We start from the raw sequence: 23,596 nt of genomic DNA on the forward strand, positions 1-23,596 counted from the left end.
TAGAAATGCATTCTTTTCTGAGAACTGCATCAAATTAAGTTTTTAAAGCTTTTGTTGCTTTGGAATACTTCTCGATGGGGTACTTCTTGGGACGGTTCACTTTGGTTTTAGTAATTGATGACTGACCAAGCGATTTCAGCGTAGTGTTAAGAGTTGAAAATGAAGATCCGAGGTTTTCGGTAGCTGCTACATCATCGTTGTCGTTTTGAATCTCTATTTTAAACATAGAACAGCATACCGGGCGCATCAGAATCCTCCAACGCTTCAGCTGGACTAGGCATCTCCATAGCATCTATCTTAAACATAATTTCACTACTCTTTAAAAAATTACCGTTTTCAACGTGAGTTTCCTTGTTCAACGACTCGTCTACAGCGGCGCCGGTGGTGTAGTGCTAAGCGTGAAAGCCGTTGGTCCCCGGTTCATGAGTTGATGAGTCGATAGGTAGGGTCCAGGTGTGGGAGCTGCCTCCCTGGCGTCAGTAGCATTGGTACTCAGTACGGAAAACATGATCGACGGAAAAAAATCAATGAAAAAAAATGATTCATTAGCAAACCTTCTTTCGCAGCGTTTTCTCTAACTGCTCTATCCCACTGGACGCAGATTTTGCAACATTCAATCACAATCTTTATGTAATGATGAAAATCCTCGTGATAGCACCTATCTCAGGAACCGTCGCTGAACAGACTCAACTCTTTCCACACCGTTGTTGTAGTGAGGAGTCCAGACAACCGAGCAGTATTCTAATATGGAGCGAGACAAGGAGCAGTACAACGATTTAAGGCAGTAGATATCCGTAAAGTCTTAGGAAATCCTGAAGATAAACTTTAGAATTTTGGAAGCTTTGTCGACGGCATACGAGATGTGCTGCTTGAAAGAGAGTTGTGTATCCAGAATCACACCTAGGTCCTTAATTTGGCTGACGCGCTCAATTGCAGTGCATAACAAAACATACTTCAACATAATAGTCTCTTTCTTGTACGAAAAATAGATAACCGAGCATTTGAACGGGTTAAAAAGCATTCAACTGACGTTTAAGGAAGCAACATTCTTCAATAGAGTGAATTTGAAGGAAGAGTTTAAGGTCAACTGCGTAAGTTAATCGTAGTCCATCAATTACCAGATTCACGTCGTTGTAGTAAATCAGGAAAATCAGCGGTCTCAAGTGACTAACCTGGGTATCCGGGACGTAGCAGTGAACATACGGGACTGGTAAACACCAATGACTACAGTAATGTCGTTTTCGTTTTTGCGGTGTAGCTACACCGGTGCTACACTGCCGTACACCGATATATTTTAGGGTGTAGATATAGGGTGCACCTTTGTTTACAAGCAAATCCTGTTGAGCTGTCAAAGACTCGCGCTTATTCCTGCTTACACTACACCAGTGCTACACCGCAAAAACGAAAACGACATAAGATAGCGATCGGTGAGGTACGACTGAAACCATACCAAAAGGCAGCCGTGGATACCTAGCCTGTCCAGTTTTGCGATAGATATGCGGTGATTTAATTTATCTAAGGCAGCAGATAAGTCAGTATAAATAACATCCATCTGAGCACGATCCGACATACTGTTAGAGATGTAGAAAGTAAAGCACAGCAAGTTAGTGGCAGTGTAGCAACCAGCCATGAAACCATGCTGGTCGATACTAATATACGGCTTACAGTGAGCGAGTAGCGGTTCCATAACAACGAGTTCGAACAATTTAGCAACAGCGCTAAGCAAAGTGATTCCACGGTAGTTGCTAACGTCCTTTTTGTTGCCTTTCTTGTGTACTGGAAACATGTGCGCTAGCTTCCAACAAGATGGGAAAACGCCGACGTCCACGGACTGTTGAAAAACGTGCAGCAGTGGAGACAACAAACTGTCCAAATGCGTTTTGAGGAACGCCGTTGGAATTCCGTCAGGACCCGGATTGTACGACGACTTGAGTTTCGAGGAAGCCCTGGAAAACATCTCGGGATTGATATCAATTCTGTTCATGGTCTGGCCAGAGAGTAGTACGTAACTGGCAGCCAGTCGAGCATGGACGTCACTCAGTCCCTCGTCCGTGAAGACACTAGCAATTTTTTCAAAGAACAGCTGACAGATAGCTTGCGTAAATGAGGCCATGTTACCATCATGTATCATAGACGATGGCAGACCAGCTTCATGACGTTGTTCGTTGACAAGCTTCCAAAACTGCTTAGGACGTGACTTAAGCTCTCTCTGCAATCCACGTCGATACTGAAGAAAGCACCATTTCGCAACTCGTTTGTATTCGTGATTGATTCAGACATAATGACGTTGAAGGGATAGTGTGCGGTGCTAGGTGAATTTCCTAAAAGCGGCTCTCTTTCTGGATTTCAGTCGATGAAATTCGCTCGAAGGCCGTGGTGAATGGGTCGTACGACGATGAATCTTTTTCGGAACGTGTCTGTCAATGACATGTGCCAAGACATTGGAAATAGTTTGAGCAGCGGACTCAATGTCAACGGTATCCAATAAGTCGTCCCAATCTAAACTGGAGAGTAACTCGGCGATACTACCATGGTCGGCGTTGCGAAAATTGTAGGAAAAGGTGGCAGGTGAAATATTAAAATCATGCATCAGCTAAGTACTTAACGTCATCAGTAGCGGCGGGTGGTACCGATCCAGTCTCACCAGAGGAGTAGGCGCCTCGCATAAGAAAGGAGCTATGTCCTTGGCGGTTACAAAGCAAAAATCCAAACTGCGGTTGTTCTGGTTAATAACATGATTGATTTGAGAAAGAGTGGCTGAGCTGTAATTGTCCAGAAGGAGTGAAGCGTTGGAATGGATGAAAGAGTAATCCATATCAGGATAGAGGAAGCCGTTGCAATTTTTTCCATGAAATCCCCGGGAGATTGAAGTCACCAAACACAATAACTTCATCGGTTGCCTTAGGGGTATCCAGGACAGAGAAAACCGATTGGCAATGGGTTTCGATGAGATCACGCTCGCGTATACGGCCGGGAGGAAAGTACACCGCACAGAAAAACAAGGTACGCCCAGTTTGATCGACGTCGACACCTGCTCTAAGCATATCCAAGCATTATTTTCTAGTAACCTCGCTTTAATCCTAGAATTTACAGCCACTAACACACCTCCACCTTTAGCTTTCTGCCTATTAGCAGCATTCCTATCGCAACGGAAAACTTCGTAATCTTCGCTGAACACCTGACGATAGAGCATGCGTGAATCCAACCATGTCTCCGTGAGAACAATGATGTCGCAGCAAAGATCCGAGGTAACTACGCGAAAATCGTTGAAATCACAGTTGATGTGTATGTATCATCATGTAGATGACGTTGCACAAACACACCTTTTTCTACTTGATAGTAGCGACTGAAAACCTTAGCTGGATTTATTCTGACGTATCTCACGCTATTTTCTTAAAGCTTTTTATTATCAAGTTGGCCGTGACAAACTAACGGGTGATAACTAAAATTTGAGATTTTTCGTTTCGAGCTGTGAAAAAAGACATGGGTACAAAAATGAAAACTGATTAACTACTATTGATTATAGAATAAAATAATGAACATTGCCATACAGTCTGTCATCAGCGGTACGGCATTATGATTTGTCAAAATGAGCATTGTACAATTTTTGAATCGATTTGTCGAATACTTCTCTCTGTTATTTGAATATTAACAATATCTCTCGAAAAGCGGCGCCGGTGGTGTAAGGGTGAGCGAGATTACCTCTCACCCCAGCAGGCCTGGGTTCAATCCCAGTCGGCGCCTCCGCGATGTTCTGAGGCATAACATCTCTGATCACGAAAGTAAAGCCGTCGGTCCTCGGTTCATGAGTTGACGAGTCAATAGGTAGGGTCCAAGTGTCGGAGCTGCCTGCCTGACGTCGGTAGCATTGGTGCTCAGCACGGAAAACAACATCAACGGAAAACAAATCAAGGAAAAAAATCTCTCGAATGTTTTGGATCACAAGCAAGCTAAGCACCCGAAATAAGAATATATTGGAAGACTATAGAAAATTTAATTTAATGTTTTCAACTGTAAAAAACGCAAACTTGGCAACACTGGAAAACAAACAACATTTATGAATACGGTTTGATTTAAAGTTGAAAGGTTTAGATTTTTAGTAAAGCTACAGATTTCGTCTTTTTGAACGGCTGTCATGAAAAGACCAACTTTCTACATCGAAGTCTTTCGGAGTAAACGAAAAAAACAAATAAAGCCTATACCTTTTCCGTTGTTTTTCCTTTTGATTCTACTACTATCAATGGAATTGAAGTCGTGAAAGTGAATTAGTGAAAGTGATACAATAGTAATAGAATTAAAAGGAAAAAAACAACGTTAAAGGTGTACAATTGTTCTACTTAAACGCTCATTAATCGGTTCAAATTATCAAAACTTATCAAATTTCAGATTATTAAGCAAACTATTTTGCTCAACATTCAATATAAAAAAAAAAACTCAACATGATGAATGTAGCCTAATTAAGTTTTTTAAATTATTATTATTATTGTTGTAGTCACTTTGACACTCATGCGTCATTCGTGATTTGTCCGGGATAAGATTTGAAATCGTAACTTTGGCGTGAGAGATATGGATGTTAACCACTACGGACAATTAAGTTATTTTCTTGCCAAAATTGATGTTATCTTCAACAATTTATGAACCAGCTCAGAGTAATTCAATTCACTCAAGATTGTATCAACGTGCCCCAGACGCTCCCCATCAGCATATAAAGCTGCCACCACCCCATTGAGCAGAACATTGTAACAAAACAGCAAATAAGCTGAAGAAGAAAATCCTGAAATGCATTCGTGTCACTTCCGTACCAGACACAAACTGAACGGGGCAGGAAACTGGATGGCATGAGAAATCATGCTCAAAGCATCAAACTCCCATCGACTCCGAAGAGGGTGGACAGTAAATGTCACGAGTTGGCTGAAGTCCAGTACAAACAATATGCTGTGATTTCAGTGGTTGCCAGATATTCTTTTTTTATTGTAATAAACTTCAATAAATTTCCCTATTCAAAACCATTTCAGCAAAGTTGTACCGTTTCCATGATTTGGAAAATTTGATTAGATTTTTTCGTTTCACGTTTTTGACGGAAAATTCCTAAATTGTCTGACACTCTGCTTTTCCGTTCATCATGTCCACCGGGACAGCAGGCTATTACGTTACGCTTGTCAAAATCGATTTGAATCAAATTTTAATGCACCTGCTTCCGAGTGTTTCCACTCAGCACGGTTGACGAGTGGTAGTTCTTCAGGGAGCTTCGATGTTGGCTGCTTGGTGGTATGGCAGTTGGCATCGATCCGACAACAGGAGCACTCGTAACGCACGAACGAGAACCAAATCTGTGCTATGCAAACGAGACGGCACAAGTCCTGCCAGGATCCATCCCCAGGGAGCACTGAGCTAGAAGTTATCAATTTTTATCAAATCATTTATTTTTCATCCATTTTATTTGAATTTGCATTTATTTTATTCTCGCATTCAATGCTTCAGGTGGGGTATGTGTCACGTCACGGTTAAAAACATGTGATTTGGATGCTGCATGCAGCTCTAAACCTAATCGATGCTCCAGAAGAGTATTTCAACAAATTCAATCTACTTCACAGCGTGAAAAAATTAAACATTAAAGCAGCGTGAAATAAGGAGCTAGTAGCATGCAAATAAACAAGTTTGGCATAAACAACTGCAGCAAAAATATAAAGGCATAACTTTGAATCGGGATGATATTTTTAATTTATTCCTTTGGGTTCTGTTACTAACATATTAAAGTACAAAAGGTTAAACTTACTGTTTTATTCATAGTTGATTGCTTTAATCAAGTCGTTTTGGGAATGTGTTGCTAGCGGTACCTACCTGATGTTGAAGAATTTCGTTCCATATTGTTTTACAACGTGGTCCCTGGCTTTTTCACCTGAAATAAAGCATTTCTGTATATTTGCAGCTTAAAAATATCAAGAAGCCATAAAATTTCACAATTTTTTGTATTGTCAAATTAGTTGTGAGCCGTAAAAATTTAGTAAGTGTTTGAATTTTTTCCAGCAGCCGGTGCTGAACTCTGTTACAAATTACCGCATCTCATTGTCATTGTCTTTTTGTCATAATTGTGTATACGCAACGTAGGCCTATCTGTGATGTGCTCTGTATATATTCCTTTCGAATCAAATAAATATAAATTAATTGTGTATAAACTAAATGGCGGAATCAACCAGGGCGTCACAATATCTGCTAGCTTTCTTTTTCTGTTGAAGTCGAGCAGCAGTTCAATTGGCGTCTACAAGCAAATGTTCAATCATTTGTTTTTCTTTCTCCCGTCGCTTCATTCGTCTTTCTTTCAAGCTTCGGTGAAGCGGACGAGTGAAAGAGTGCTCGATTTTGATAGTTTCATCTTTCATGAAACACATCAACCGAGGTCTCATGACGTATATGACAGAAAATGAAAATATATATTTAAAGCATTTTTCACTTGAAAAAACTTGAAGATTACACGTAATATGTTTAATTTATCTAAACAAATTGACAGAGCAGGTGACAGTGTCGGTGAAAGGGATTGTAAGCCATAATGAGGCTTCTTTTCAACCCGAAAGTCGACGTTACTTTCATTGAAAGGGGTGAGAAAAGCAAAGCAAATCCACAGCCAGCGTTTCATTTTAAGCGTGCTTCATTATCATTTTCATTTCGTACTGATAGTCTAGCCACGGACAAACAGACATACCACTCACAATCACATACTACGCAAATAAGGTTTTAGTAGGGAATGTGCTCGCATTTGTCTTGAAGGCGCCACCTTATTTCGAACTTGTCAGTGATGCCAGCTTTTTTTCAGGTCAATTTAGTAGATTTCAGCTTTTGAAAATGATAAGAGGGCCAAGGCATCCCACTGGAGACACAGACCACTTATTAATCGGACGAATACAGAGTTGATGAATATTACATCCAAACAGTTTTACTTGTTGATAAGTATTATAACACCTTTGTAACATGTTATAACACTATTGTCTGAACAAAACATTACCAGCTACAATACATCATTATGAGATACATGGATACATATTATATTTGTTGGCTGAGTACCCATTAAAGTGATGAGCGGTGGTAGAAAGGGAACGCATTAGCGAAAAAATCACACTAAACAAACAAAATAAATCCCTAAAAAATACTGCGTTTCTGTTCCATCAATTGTATAGATCTACATAAAACACCGACGTCACTGACTTGCATCTGTTTTGTTTTTGTTCAACACAGCTGCACAGAAAAAAAAATCTGAATTTAAACTATCGCGTAAATCCCCTTCGTTTAATTTTGAGCTATACTTGGCATAAACAGCGAAATCGTTTGCAAGCTTGCATACAATATTGCTAATTTATGCGACATTGCACTTAAATTTACCCGAAATATCGCGTAAATTTATGCCAAATCCAGTGTTAATTTTATGTGCGCTGTATCTCGTAGAAATTTACATTAATTTTTCGAACGGTGCGACGTGTTGACAGAACGAGGGAAAAGCAACTGGTGAAAAATTGCATGAACGAGGGATGCTCCGTTTACTCATAATGATAGAGGTTGCTAGCACACCGACATGCCACAGGAGCATTTACTTTAGATTTACTTTAGGTCAAATTTAATTTAGAATTCTGAATTTTTCTTTATTCTTCAGAATTTTCCAAAAAATATTATTTTCCTTAGAATTCCCTTGAACATGATGCCAGTAATTACTAGAATTTTTCCTCTCATATTTCTTTGTAGTGTGCCAGTTTTTGGTCCTAGTGGTCCTCTAATTGGGCCTATCTTAAATTTCAATTTGTTTCATTTTTTCCAAATTTATTTCGATGAAAGGTTAGAACATAGATTTTACTGCATATTTACGCAAATAACCTGAAAACCATGAAAACCTTTTTCAAATTTGAGTTGGACCCTAGGGCCAAAAACTGGAGAACTAGTGCCATAACTGGCGCACTTACCTTACTCATCACAATTTCTATCAATTTCTATTTATTGGGATTTTACTTAACAACCGGATTATTGTCAACTGCTTATGGTACGTAGTGAAATTCTTCGAGCAATTGGGTGCTTATTCTAAATTACTAGTTTGCTACTACTACTACTTCCAGGAAAATGGCATCGACAAAGGACGAACTTGAGGGTTGAAAATGAAATGAACAAAAAATAAATTCTCTTCAGAATGCGGTGAAAATTATCGTTCTAATTAATTTGGATTTCTCCTCACATTATCATAGAACTATCTTGGAATTCTCCAAATAATACACCAGAAGTTGTGCTCAAAATGTTTTTAAAATGGGTTTTTTTTTTTTTTTTTTATAATCTCGAGGAATTATTCCTTTAATTGATTTTCAAATCCCCTTAAAATTCTACGAATTGCTTGACTCTAAAAACATGCAAAATATTACAAATCCCAGAATATTCTAGTCTAATGTTTTAAAATGCGGTTTCTTGGATTTTTATCAAAACCTGGATTATTTTTGTAAGTCTCATTGACGAGAAAATTTCTCCAAATCTGCATAAACTTCAAGTTTTTTTTTTATTTTAAAGATTTTCTCTGCAATAATCAATTTTTCTGTAGGTCCGCAATCTCGAAATGCTTTTCATGGAACTATTTTTTGTTTTATTCAATGATTCAAAAATAAAATTAAGATCAATCTTTACGATCCAATATTTGGGACTCATCAATGCAGCGTGATATATTTAAACTTCGCCTTCGAAAAATTTCGTGTTTATTCAATTTATGTAAATTCTGTAGGTAAATTATGAAACTTAGAAAATATAAATTTTAATGACGATTGAAACTTGTTCAAAAGTGTTTAACTAACCAAATAAATTTAAAAAATTTGTTTGTGCAAACGTCTACTACATGCGCAACTACCCTACTATCTCAAGGGGTACATCTATCCTCACACAGATGCCGCTACAGTAGTAATCCACAAGTGTCTCTTTCTGTTGTGTACTGTTTTGTATTGTACATATTTGACAAATAAAATTATAGTTCGTATGCCTCCGCCATGGCAGGATGGCCCAACAGTCGGTCTGTTTTTTATCTATTAAAAATATCACAACGTAGGGAAACGAAGTTCCGTGCGCGATCATAATGATCCTGGTCACGGCACCATTATGATCGCGCACGGAACTTCGTTTCCCTACGTTGTGATATTTTTAATAGATAAAAAACAGACCGACTGTTGGGCCATCCTGCCATGGCGGAGGCATACGAACTATAATTTTATTTGTCAAATATGTACAATACAAAACAGTACACAACAGAAAGAGACACTTGTGATTACTACTGTAGTGGCATCTGTGTGAGGATAGATGTACCCCTTGAGATAGTAGGGTAGTTGTGCATGTAGTAGACGTTTGCACAAACATACTCCCTCCTCAAAACCAACGGTTTTCCATTGATAAAACGGATATTGATGAGATGAATATTCCGAATACAACACGAAGATGAACGACAAACACGATAACTGCACTTGTATCCGGCATACCCACTCGCCTTTTGGAGTGAGCATGTTCCCTGACCAGAACTGTCCTAGTCCACGGTGAGTCAGGAACGTACATGCTCAGCTAGATGGCTACCTTGAAGGCCACACCATCGTAGCTGGAAGTAGAGCGGCATCCTTGCAGCAGTGTATCGCGTTTTTCACTTCACATATCCAGTGGTTACATGGACTTGAAAACGTTGCCCGCAGGTGTCAAACGATTGGTCACGGCACCAAATTATGATCGCGCACGGGCTGGACCCTATTTACGTTGTGTTTACGGAGAACTATTATTTGACCGTCCTGCCATGGCGGAGGTATGAGAACTATAAAACGTTTATTTATTGTAACATAACAAGGAAACTACAAAGGCAATGACAATGATACGGGGACAAGTGGTGACTTCTATGAGTAGGTACAGTAGTTACTTTATGTTAAGGGTAGAGGCAGTAGTAGTCGCCTGCATGTACAGAAATTTATATTGTTGCTGAGTTATAAGAAGCAGTGATCTCCATGCCTTCTGGCAACATTTATGCCCTAGTTGCATTTAAAAATTTCCGTTAAATGCCATATAATTTTTCATAAATCATAAAACCTAATTCAAACAATCTACCACAAGTACAATTTTTTAACAAATATCTACCATCTTTTTTCATTACAGTAATGGTGGATTCCGGCCCGTACTGGACAACGGTCAACCACGGACAACTCCTCCTCTATTTCTTCCTCCACATCTGGCCTCTCTGGGGTCTCAGTTTGGTCCGCCATTGTTTCCTAATTTAAAAGGTGTGTATATAATTTCGAAGACAGATCAACTGAATGATACATTTAACAGCCCTCCTCTTCTATTCAACTACAGCCGCCTTCCCGGGTCTGTGCTCATGCTGCCCGGCAAAATCTCCCATCACCAGCGGGTCCTCAACAGCCACATCCTCACCGACGTGCACTTCGCTAGCCCACTCGATCTGCAGTACCGGCACCACTTCAACCAGCAGCGCATCCCTTGGAGCATCGGATCCCCGGTCATCTTCGGTTGCCGAGCTTCGTCGAAAAGCTCAGGAACACTCAGCTGCCCTCCTGCACTCGCTACAAGCAGCAGCCGCCGCTGGTTTAGCATTTCCCGGATTCCATTTGCCACCCCTATCGCTGCACACTGCCCTGAGTAGTGGTCGCAAACCGAGTGATTTCATCAGTGACCTCTCGATGCATCACCATCTGAGCAATCATGGACTTGGTGTTCTCGGAGCACCACACCTCAACAACAACAATCCAAACAGCATGAATAATAATAATGCATCCAGCATAGGTGGATCCCCATCTCCCACGAGGCACAACGGGGATAAATCGTCCAGTGATTAATAGGAGTCTCAACTTGGGGAAATGAATATTGTGATTTTGATCAGTATAGCAAAAAAAATGTGTATATACTTAAATACCGCTAGGAGGAAGAAGTCGTCCTCTATCACACGTATAGTAGCATCCATCGTTCGTACTAGATTACTGATTGCATAGTGAGAGTAGGTTATTAACATTCCACGGCAACTTGCAATAAATTAGAGCTAGGAATAAAAAGCTTTCATTCGAAATTACTTAATTTAGTTTGTTAATGCAGTTTGCTAGTGAAAAATACAGGATCTAACAATAAATTCACCCAAACCATATTTAACAAAAGTCTTTTAATTAAACACAATGATGAAACGATTAACGAAGCAAATAATTTCTATTAATTATTCTGATTGGCTAAAAAAGGAACCACTTGTAAATAGCACAAAACAATACGTAAAGCACATACAGAATCAAAATATAATGTTACAGAATCTTCTCGATTACAGCAGATCGTGAAAAATATCTAAACCAATAGAAAAGAATACTAAGAATTTTGAAAAAGCTAACAGAAACTGTATAGAAGTTTTGCCAAACGGAACACCATTTAATGTAGCTGTAATGCGGATATAAATGCCAAAATGTAAAACGATAATTACAAAATAAATTCATTATGATGCAGTTGAAACGAAGGTTGTTTGAAGTGTTTTCAAAGAAATCCTTCCATTTTGTCCTGGTTGTTTAATTAAATGATTATGATGTTGTTTTATAAGCCATTTGACAGCAGAATATCGAAATGCATTCGGTAAATAAGATGACGTTTTGTTGAGATTTTCCTTAAAATTCTATTAGAATTTGTCTCAATTTTTTTAGGATTCTTCTTAAATTTCTCCTGGAGTTCTCTTTACTATCCCCATGGAAATCAAATTTTCTTAAAAACTATCTTCAGATCCAGATCACATCTGAATCTCAACTTCAGACTTCAGAAAATCTTCTTACATCGTTGAACCGGTTGATGATTTTTAATACACTCGCTTGGATATCGTGCGCGACAGTCTGTTTGTACTCGTACACTCATGCAAAAAGAAAATTGTCAAATAACTATCATATGACATTGTGTGAGATTTTTTTCTAACTCCTCAATTTGGTGTAAATAAAACTATTTCTAATCATCGTTGATTGCTTTTTTCAGAACTCACACAGCCATATTAGCAGCTCTTATTATGAGAACACCTAAAATACAAACATTCGTGACGGTCTTCGGCGACAGTGTCGTTTGATAGAGACTGTCATATATGACATTTTAGTTTGGTACTGTACTGTAAGACCTTGTTTTGCAAGCATCGGAAGCAAAGACAACCGATAATCACAGAAAATGCGTCGACTGCGGTGACCGCTTACAAGACTGATCGGAATACATCTTTCTGTGGGTAGTCATCAAAATCTTCATCAATATTCTATCTTTCTGCTCAGTGTGCGCACATTTCAAGATAATTTCATTCAGGATAAAAATCTTCCCTGCAAAATAGACCCTTTGATTATAATTCAGATTCCTTTTGATTTATTTTCACAATTCAAGCTGAACAGTGTATTAGGTCCTAAGTAACTTTCTCTGAACTCTTAACTACCCCATTCCCGGCCTATTAAGGACAACCTACACTTAGTCTTTCCTAATCTAGCGCAGTTTAGGACCAAACGGAATGTTATTATTACTGATGGCTTCCAAATTAATTTACCTTTCCGTACGTACCGTAAGATTTGATAAAGAGAAACAAATAGTTGAGATATTGTTTAAGTTCTGACACTGCTTGTTGACGCCAAACCCGGCCTACGGATTCTAAGCTCGGCCTAACGCATTGTAACGCCATTGAAACACCGACAAACCGACATGAAACTTAAATTTAACTCTTGATCGAGAATCCATAACGGCCAATTCAAATGTGCAGCGTCCCATCTGTCATAACCATAGACATGTTTTAAATAGATAAAAATAATTTGTCCGAAATAGATTAGACACGAACCAACTCATCAATTTTGTACGCGTGTTCGTGGCCAGGATACATATTTTCGGTGAACACTGTACTTTGATCACAAATTTCTTTTTAATTTGTATGATCATTCATGTTGGTTTGTCGGTGTGAGTTTCACGACAGTACCCAACCCATTGCAGGTATTCCCGAATCCGCATAGTCGTCGCTACCCCGCTGACCAGTTCACCATAGTCGCTGGCATTCCGGCGATTGAATCGCTGTCGCTAAATCGCCGGCCCTACTTTTTTCATCACCGACAATCGGGCGAGTGCAACGCCTTTGTAAGCCCAACGGGCCTTCAGCAGTGTCGTTGACATTTCGGCAGTTTCCCCGCTATTGACCCGCCGACGACCCGTTAATCATTATCGTCGAACGAGCTAGTTGGTCTTGGCTATTCCCGGCTAACACCACCAAGTAGTCCCATCCATCGGCTCCATATACTGATAGCAACCATCATCGCTGTGACCACCGACCAACAAACCACACGATCAGCTCCACCACTCGCCAACAACCACCTCCATCAGTAACCCCACCCACCAGCAACGACCACCAACATCATCATCACCAAAAAGTAGCATGCAAACAGGTAACCCTTTACCTAGGTCACAAAATAAATGTTAAAATGAAAATTAGCCTCTATAGCTTCATTAGATAGAGCACATCCTTAGCTCATGGCATTTCCCCGTCTTGTTGTTGTTCCGCTTCTTTCTGGGCTCACAAAGGAGCCATCAAGCCTCGCCGTTCCTAAATTGATTTGGAAAATCTTCGTATTGGCTTTTAAGCACACATTTTGATAGAGCCTGGTTGGTTTATTTGTTTTTCTGAATCTAGCAACACCTGTCTGTGAAAGAGTATTTTCGTTTCACGTGTTTTTGCTTGATGTGAGCTAAATTACGTGGGTGATGCGGGTGAGAGTAATAAGCAGTTAAAAGACCCTGATATCATCCCTGAGCTTGCAGGTAACATCCTCTACGATACCTCACGACGCCGGCGTAAGGACGAATCCAAGTATAATCCAAGTAAGTCGCTTACCGACACCACTGACCGGCTGCGCGTTGGTTTGAGCACTTCGATTAAACTTTTAAGTTTCATCAACTACGAGGCTCCATAACTGCAGGAGACAGATTCAAATATTCAAAGCATGCAATCCAACAAGGCTCCAGGGGTAGAGAGGCTTGAAGCTGACCCCATGCCATGCGCACGGTTTTGGGACAAATGGTCAAATGGATAAATGAACAAAAGGTCGAATGTTTGTTGGTTTTTCTTTTAAAAAGTCGAATGTTTGTTAGTTTTACTTTTAAAATATCGAATGATTCAAAGAGGGACAAAAGGTCGAATGGTTCAAAGAGAGCCAAAGGTCGAATGGCCCAAATAGGAACAAAAGGTCAAATGGCCCAAAGAGTAACGAAACGTCAAATGGTGACAAAAGGTCGAATAGACAAAAGGTCTAATGGACAAATGGTCGAATGGTGCAAAGAGGGACAAAAGATCGAATGGACTATAGGTCGGGAAAACAATATAATAATGTACACAGATATCTTAACCTGTCAATACTCGCACCAACTTTTGTGACAAGAACACTCGCACGTTGTACTTTGTACAACACATGTGGTCTGTCCGTTCCTCCTTGGAACATCTCGTGATCCTGACCATATAGCACCACATAATGAGAAAGTTCTAGGATTTTGACCACCAATCAAGTGAGAAATTTCTGAACTTCTGTTCACCAAACAAAAGTCCTTGACCTACTGAACAACATTGATAAGTGATTATTTACTATCAATTACTAATCTTAGTTACTAAGATTCACTACGATCAGATCGAAACAGCGGGTAATCCGATGTTAGTTCCGCATCGCTTAATATCGAACCGGAACCACGTTTGGGTGAAAACGACCACATCGTAACCGCAGCTCATCAATCTTAAGTTCAAGTCAGAATATTTCTAACATGTTCGTAGTTTATATTTAGATAGAGTTAGAATTAGGGCGTAAATTAATTTTTTGAAACTTTATTGCCATCCTAAAATGGCTTTGGGACCATTTTGCAAAGGTTTCATCTACCCCCAAGTAGCACTTTCCCCCAGTGTACCTTATTGATAGTGATGCAGCAAACTAACAAACAGTATATAAGGTCTGTATACACATTAATCCGAAAACCTTCAAATCACTGTAACTTTTGAAATATTGCACGTAGAAGTGAAAAATTCCGCTGAGGTATAGCTGGGAATCGTTGATCAAAAAGACTCATTTTCGGAACGTTTGACGGTCGAGAAAAAACCAATAAGCGATAAAAACATTGGACGTACTGATCCTGCACTGTTTGAAAAAATCATGTAAATTTCTTCGAGATACAGCGCACATGAAATTAACGCTAGATTTGGCAAAAATTTACATGATATTTCGTGTAAATTTAAGCGTAATATCGCTTAAATATGCAATATTGCATGCAAGCTTGTACACGATTTCGTTGCTTATGGCAACTGTAGCTCAACTTAAACGAGGGAAGATTTTACGCGATAGTTAAAATTCTGAATTTTTTTTTCTGTGTGTCATGCACAGAAAAACTATTCTGAATTAATTTTGAGCTATACTTGGCATAAACAGCGAAATCGTTTACAAGCTTGCATACAACATTGCTAATTTATGCGATGTTGCGCTTAAATTTACATGAAATATCGTATAAATTTATACCAAATCCAGCGTTAATTTTATGTGCGCTATTTCTCGCAGAAATATTCATGAATTTTTAAAACGGTGTGAGCCGAAAGGTGAAGAGGATATGTAAGGAAAACCCGAATCTCTCTGTTCAAACGGTGGCTCGTAAAATAGGAATGTCACCTGGTTTTGTCCAAAAATCAAAACACCACCTGAAGTCTTATAAAATAAAAATAGGTCCAAATCGCAATTATGTTCTGGCCCGATTTGGCTTCATGCCATTATGCTAAAACTGTGATGGAGTGTACGAAGCAAATCAAGTGAATATAGGGTTTTTGATCTAATTTCCGCCCTACTAAGTACAACCCGCGCTTTACCTCCTTTTTTTTACGGGTTTGAACAAAAAATAAAAAATTTCTCTCAAAGATGACTTCTAAATTTATTCACCTTTCCATATGTACCGTTGGATTTGAAAAAAAAGTCACAAATTGTTAAGATATTGTTTAAAATCTAATACTGCTTCTTGATTCTAAATTCGTCCTACGAGTTTCAATTCCGTCCTAACGCATTGGAACGCCATTATATTTTCTTCGTCCTATGGATAAACGTTGAAAAAGGGGATTCGCTAGGAGCGCTTCTTTTGTTTTGAGAACAATCAGCGTAAATATTCATACAATGCGCTCTAATAGGATTTATGTTGTAGCTAATGAACTAACGCATCTGTACAAACCTATTATTGATTTGTGCATGGTGAAATCCTTGATATTATTGATCTTTTCTGATTGATAGAACGGAAATGGGCGATTACGACGAATTAGTGGTCTACCCTAGTACCAAAAACCGGAAATTCACCAAATTGTCCACAGTTACGTCCAATCGAGAGATATTGGGCTCTGATAAAGCGAAAGCTTTCTGGAAAGAAACTGGGAATCAAAGATATCAAACACTTGCTACAAATTTGGACAAAGACGGCCACCTGGGGAGTCTGTACAAACCATAATGGATGGAGTTAAGCGCAAAGTTCGAAATTTTTATGCAAATGCCGAATAACTATGTTTTGACTTCGTAAATGCATCAGAAATAAACAACTACAATTGAAATATTATGCAAAATTGTGTTTGCAATATGGATTATTGTGGATACAGACCTTAATGAAGAGAAGATACGGAATTCAGCGTACCCGTAGTGGTGCGAACGCCCTAAAACAAATGTTGCTTTATGTTCTACTCAATAGATCTTTCCAATTTTAAGGAACCTTGTTTTGAACAATTTTTCAGGATACCAAACTTGGCTTCATACCAACTATTTTTTTAAAGAAGCAACAGAGCACTTAAGCTTATCAACACACGTGGATCAATAATGACCTGATTCATCTTTAAACAACATTCTCGCGAATACATCAATCACAACTTACCAAAGCTAATTGTATTTTTTAAATTGACACAGAAATCATTCTTCACAGTCACTATATCACGACGAAGACATAAATCAAAACATCACCCAAAAAAAAAACCTCTAAAAAAACATCCGCAAAGTGAAGGTTTCCATCATCGACGGCAATCATCTCAATCGGGTAACTAAATTATGCGATTTGATTTTCCCTCCGATGCTGAAATAAAGTACTTGAACCATCTCTTCTCGAAATCTCCCGATCCTCCCAGATGTGAACCATGTTCCAACTGATGCACCCGCCAAAATGTGATGACAGATTTGCTCACTTGGTGACAAAATACGACAGGAGGGCCTCAGATACCTACTCGTATAAATTACATCAACAGTCTCATCACCAGGCTCTAGACAACGACGCAGTTGGCAGGAGGGGGTCGGTAGCAAAAAGAGATGATTTTATCATTAGCATATTTTATACTCGCACACCCGAAAAATATGCAGAATGATTCACCATAATTGAGGACCTACCACCAAACGACGACGAGGAGATCTCTCCCCCTTGCAAGTCAGTCAGCCAGCTCGAGGGGGAGGTACTCGGCTCGGGGGTTTTCAATATCAATTACCTAATTTGCATATTTTAAAATTGAATCAAGCCAGTTAGAGCTGATATGGATCTCGTGCCTACTTGTCTTTTTTGAAGTTGAAAATATGATCTGTGACTGGCGAATTTGCTTCCGTCCTTTGAAGAAGGGGTTGTAAATCGGGTGACATTATTAGATCTGCATTTATTACTTCAAGAGGTGCAAGGAGTGAAGTATCCTCGTGGTGGACTTCTGTAGGCAGCTTTTGGGTGTATTCAACCTACATTTATCTACAGTTTTAGTGACAAATCTTGAAGCATGCTTTAAAACCCTATCTAGGTTTTGGACAACTTTTATATCTCGGACAACAGTATAAAGAGCGTCCACGATGAAATTGCCACACTATGAAATTGCTCTAACTTTTTAACCGTTGGGTAGAATTTAATGAAAATTTGGGTGGATTTAGTTCATAGTGCATTATTTACATCCTGCAAGTTTTAAAGTCCTGTGATCAAAACTTGCGGAAATGGAGTCGAAAGAACAGCTCGTGCGTGATAAAATCTTGCGCATTCATCACGAGAACAAGGATCTCTCGCATTCCGTATCGAGCGCTGAGTCGGTTAACACGGTCCCGGTCTCTCACACGACATAAAGTATTAGTTGTGATTTTTTTCCACCCGCGTGGTTTTTTTCGCATCACAGTGCAGTGTCCAGGTGATAAGCGCGCGTGTCTCGGAAGCACCGAAATTCGGCGAGCCCGTTTATTTCGAGTGTCCATCTCTACCCATCCCGGTGAAAGATCACCATCATCACGACGTCTCCATTGTATCGCCACCTGCAGCTGCAAGCAAGCAGTAGCAAACGGCATAAGTATAATAGAATAGTTTTTTCGATTGCCTTGCTATTGTATAGCAAAGTTGCCTTGTGGCAGTGTGCTCTCCCTAATAGGGTGGGGCATTTTTGCAATTAGTAAAAAGTTCATTTTTTTTTTTTATATAATTTTTTTTTTTTTTGATAATTTTTTTTTTGTATGGTTGCATGGAAATATTAACAACTAGTAGTTAAGTAAATTAATTGGTGAAAGTTATTCTTAAGTTTTTTTTTTTCATTTTTAAGCGGTTGTGCACCGCTTTTGCGCAACACTTATGGCGTCTTCGGATGCCTACGTTGCGCGAACCAGATACTACCAACCGTCTTCGAAAGGACCATGGGTTGTCTTTTTTCGGCCCAAAAATAAACCTTTGAAAACTCTCGACATTACGAGAGATTTGCTGCGGAAGTATCCGGGAATCTTGGTACACAAGGAAAGATTCAACAAACTGCGGGTAGAAGCACCGACTTATGATGTGGCAAATAAAATTGCTGAACACGAGCTTTTTAGTGTTGAGTATAACATCTACATCCCTTCTCGAGATGTGGAGATAGAAGGCGTGGTCTCCGACGCGAGTCTGACTGTCGAGGACTTGAAACATGCCTCGGGAACTTTTAAAAACTCGACATTCGCTACCGCGCTAGTGAAGATACTGGATGTAAGGCAACTGCATTCAGCATCTTTGCTAGACGGTAAAAAAGTTTATCGGCATTCAGACTCGTTTCGCGTGACTTTCGCAGGTTCGGTTCTCCCAAACTTTGTTAAAATTGATGGTGCTTTTTTTCCGGTGCGGCTGTTTGTACAGAGGGTATACAATTGTACCAACTGCAAAAGGCTGGGACACTCGGCCAGCCATTGCGGCAACAAAACTCGTTGTGGCAAATGTGGTGAAAACCACAAAGAGGATTCTTGCCACAAAGAATCAGTAAAATGCGCTTATTGTGGCGAGAATCCTCACCCTTTGCAGGAGTGCCCGATGTACAAGCAGCACTCCGATAAAGTGCAGCGTTCAATCTCTGGACGCTCCAAGCAGACATATGCTCAAATGGTGAAGGCTGCATCAGCCGTCCAAGATGCAAACCAATTTTCGATTTTGTCCGCTGAAGAATCGGACTCTGACTCATCCGATGAAGGTGATTCTACGGTGGTACACACACCTTCAAAAATGGACGGATCCTCAAAAAGAAAATGCCCCTCCCCGAAAGTGCGCCGTAAGAAAACAAAAGTCACCTCCAGAAGATTGGCAAATTCCCAGGGTAATGGGGATGAAAAAACGAAACCGAAGGCTCCTGTTGATCCAATCCCTGGATGCAGCAAGAATTTTCCGCCATTGCCCAACAAAGATAAAAAAAATAAAAAAGCTGCTCCTCAAACTTCTCAAAAGAAATCCACGTCCGAACGAGGTTTGCTAGCTTTTTCGGACATTGTGGAATTCATATTAAACATGTTCAACATACAAGACCCTCTAAGAAGCTTAGTTTCTGCCTTGCTTCCAACGTTAGAATCATATCTTAAGCAATTGACTGTTTCATGGCCCCTCCTTGCATCAATCATATCTTTCGATGGATAATTCGTCGAACGAGGTTGAAGATATGATCACGGTGCTACAGTGGAACTGCCGTAGTCTAGTGCCTAAACTAGACTCGTTCAAATTTTTACTTCACAATTCTGATTGTGATATATTTGCTCTCTGTGAAACATGGCTTTCTTCCGATAAAGAACTCAACTTCCACGATTTTAACATTATACGCCTGGATAGAGACGATTCTTATGGAGGAGTACTTTTAGGGATCAAAAAGTGCTACCCTTTCTACAAAATTTCCCTTCCTGCTCTATCCGGCGTCGAAATCGTTGCTTGCCAAATAAATGTGAAGAACAAAGATCTTTGCATAGCTTCAGTATACGTTCCACCAAGAACCTCCATTAGCCGTAGTCAACTCTGGAATCTAGTTTCGATTCTTCCATCCCCAGTATTAATTCTGGGTGATATGAACTCCCATGGTACTGGGTGGGGCGATCTATATGACGACAATAGAGCGGCTATTTTTTACGATTTATGTGACGATTTCAATTTGACTATTTTGAACACTGGTGAAGCGACACGTATAGCAAAACCTCCGGCTCAAGAAAGCCGACTCGACCTATCTTTGTGTTCAAGATCGCTATCATTGGATTGTCAGTGGAAGGTTATCAATGATCCCCATGGTAGCGATCATTTGCCAATCATCATTTCAATAAAGTGTGGCCCTCACTCTGCAGAACCATCTCGGGTTCCATTTGATCTTACAAGGAACATCGACTGGCAGAAATATGCAACGGCGGTGACAATCGGTGTCGAATCAATAGATGCGCTTCCACCATTGGAAGAATATCGATTCCTAGCCGATTTGATTTACAAAAGCTCACTGGAAGCACAAAAAAGAAAAGTTCCAAGTGCACCCTTTAAAAGGAGACCAGCCACACCTGGTTGGGACGAAGAATGCACAAAATTGTATGTAGAAAAATCTGATGCTTTCAAAGCTTTTCGTAGACACAAAACCTCCACTTACTTCGAGGAATATTCAAAGCTTGAGACAAAGCTGAAACAATTAATCAAAGCAAAAAAACGCGGTTATTGGCGCAATTTCGTCGAGGGACTCTCACGAGAAACCTCAATGAACACCTTGTGGAGGGTGGCCCGCAACATGCGTAACCGCTCATCTTTCAATGAGAGTGAAGAATACTCCAACCGATGGATATTCGATTTCGCTAAAAAGGTCTGTCCGGACTCAGTTCCAGCACAAAATATTCTTCGAGAAGCGTCTCCTAGCGGCGGCTCTCTGGATAGACCATTCTCAATGCTGGATTTCTCTATGGCTCTTCTTTCATCGAACAACTCCTCACCGGGAAGCGATATGATTAAATTCAATCTTCTGAAAAATCTCCCAGATATCGCTAAAAGACGCTTGCTAGATTTATTCAATTCCTTGCTAGAAAGCAACATTGTACCGCCTGAATGGAGACAGGTCAAAGTAATAGCCATTAAAAAACCTGGCAAATCAGCGTCTGACCATAACTCATACCGTCCGATTGCTATGCTTTCGTGCATTAGGAAATTGTTGGAGAAAATGATCCTTCGGAGACTCGATCACTGGGTCGAATCAAATAACTTGCTATCAAACACACAGTTTGGGTTCCGCAAGAGCAAAGGAACAAACGATTGTCTAGCGCTGCTTTCCACAGATATTCAACTGGCCTTTGCGCACAAGGAGCAATTGGCTTCAGTATTCTTGGACATTAAGGGGGCTTTTGATTCAGTTTCCATTGAAATTCTGTCAGACAATCTGCACAGATGTGGACTTTCTGGAATTTTAAATAATTTCTTGTACAATTTGTTGTCAGAAAAGCAAATGAACTTTTCTCTTGGAAAACTGACAACTTCCAGAATTAGTTACATGGGCCTGCCCCAAGGCTCATGTCTCAGCCCTCTTCTTTATAACTTTTATGTCAAAGATATCGACAACTGTTTGGCAGAACAATGCACGCTAAGACAACTTGCAGATGACGGTGTGGTTTCCGTAAGAGGTCCACATGCCGTGGACTTGCAAGGACCATTGCAAAATTCCTTAGATAACTTGTCTTCTTGGGCTATGAATCTAGGGATCGAATTCTCGCCGCAGAAAACTGAACTGGTAGTGTTTACTCGAAAGCGGTACCCAGCCCAAATGCAGCTTAATCTTTTGGGCAGAAACATTACCCAATCATTGTCTTTCAAGTACCTTGGGGTCTGGTTTGATTCAAAGTGCACTTGGAATGCCCATATTACGTATTTGAAGCAAAAATGTCAGCAGAGGATCAACTTTCTCCGTTCAATTTGCGGCACATGGTGGGGTGCTCATCCGGGAGACCTCATAACGCTTTATAAAACAACTATTCTCTCTGTTCTAGAGTACGGCTCTTTCTGCTTTCTCTCGGCAAGAAAAAGTCACCTAATAAAATTGGAACGAATTCAATATCGTTGTCTGCGTATTGCTCTAGGCTGTATGCACTCAACGCATAACATGAGTCTCGAGGTTCTGGCAGGAGTAACACCCCTCCAGAACCGTTTCTGGGAGCTCTCTCTCAGAATACTAATCAAATGCGGAGTGACGAACACACTTATAATTGCTAATTTTGAAGAAATTCTTGGGCTGAACACACAATCTCGATTTATGAGAATCTACCACCACTACATATCATCAGATATGTGTCTTCCTTGTTATACTCCAGACCGTGTTCACTTCACCAATCGCAGTTCCTCAATTGAATATGATCTGACCATGAAACAAGCAACTCATGGGATTCCCGATCAACTTCGACCTATTATTATCCCACGTATTTTTACTGAAAAGTACCAACAAGTCAATTGCATGAAAAGATATTTTACAGACGGGTCCCGTCTCAATGGATCCACTGGCTTCGGTGTCTTCAATGAAAACTCTAGCGCCTTCCACAAACTTCAGGAACCTTGTTCCGTTTTTGTTGCTGAGCTGGCAGCAATCAACTTCGCATTGGGGATGATTTCCAATATGCCCACAGACCATTACTTCATCTTCTCGGATAGTCTCAGTTCGATTGAGGCTATTCGGTCGATGAAACAAGGTAGGCACTCATCTTATTTCCTTTCAAAGGTAAGGGAGCAGATGTGTGTGCTGGTCGAAAGATCATATATGATTACCTTTGTATGGGTCCCCTCACATTGCTCAATCCCAGGCAATGAGAAGGCGGACTCTCTCGCAAAGGTGGGCGCACAGGAAGGCGAATTGTATGACAGGCAAATTTCACACGATGAATTTTACCATTTAGTGCGTCAGAGTACCTTTTCGAGTTGGCAAACCGATTGGGACACTGGAAATCTTGGACGGTGGTTACATTCAATTATTCCTAATGTTTCTTCGAGAGCGTGGTTTAAAGGCTTGGACTTAAGTCGTGACTTCATTCGCGTGATGAGTAGACTTATGTCCAACCACTACTCGCTAGATGCTCATCTCAATAGAATAAACCTCGTGGACAGCAACATCTGTCGGTGTGGAAACGGTTACGATGACATCGAACACGCAGTTTGGCAATGTACGGATAATGACGCCGCCAGAGAGCGACTTTTGAATACCCTCGAGGCCCAAGGAAGACAACCCTATGTTCCTATCAGAGACGTGTTGGCAACCCGTGATCTCTGCTATATGCAGTCCGTTTATGTTTTTCTTCAAATGTCTAGTATAAGAATTTAATTCCTTTTGTCTTTTGTCTCT

General features: G+C 40.1%; 2 protein-coding genes across 3 annotated transcripts in view; both read left to right on the top strand.

Annotated features, from left to right (window-relative positions):
* Nucleotides 1–11,469, top strand: part of Drgx (Dorsal root ganglia homeobox) — a 105,399-nt gene extending 93,930 nt beyond the window's left edge. Inside the window, exons 8-9 of one of the 2 annotated variants that reach the window (XM_065234784.1) lie at nt 10,141–10,265; nt 10,315–11,469. In XM_065234784.1, coding sequence (XP_065090856.1) covers nt 10,141–10,265; nt 10,315–10,838 — 649 coding nt within the window. In that variant the 3' untranslated portion in view covers nt 10,839–11,469. The remainder of the gene's footprint in view (nt 1–10,140; nt 10,266–10,314) is intronic. The other variant, XM_065234792.1, reaches the window with a different exon arrangement.
* A 5,476-nt stretch (nt 11,470–16,945) lies between these two features.
* The window catches only part of FucTB (alpha-(1,3)-fucosyltransferase 10), a 435,464-nt gene continuing 428,813 nt past the window's right edge, over nt 16,946–23,596 (top strand). The window contains exon 1 of the mRNA XM_065234815.1: nt 16,946–16,949. The gene's annotated coding sequence lies outside the window, so the exon portion shown is untranslated. The remainder of the gene's footprint in view (nt 16,950–23,596) is intronic.

Source organism: Ochlerotatus camptorhynchus, unplaced genomic scaffold, assembly GCF_037179485.1.
Source record: "Ochlerotatus camptorhynchus isolate MF236.1 unplaced genomic scaffold, CSIRO-AGI_Acam_v1.1 ptg000038l, whole genome shotgun sequence".
Classification (NCBI taxonomy): domain Eukaryota; kingdom Metazoa; phylum Arthropoda; class Insecta; order Diptera; family Culicidae; genus Ochlerotatus; species Ochlerotatus camptorhynchus.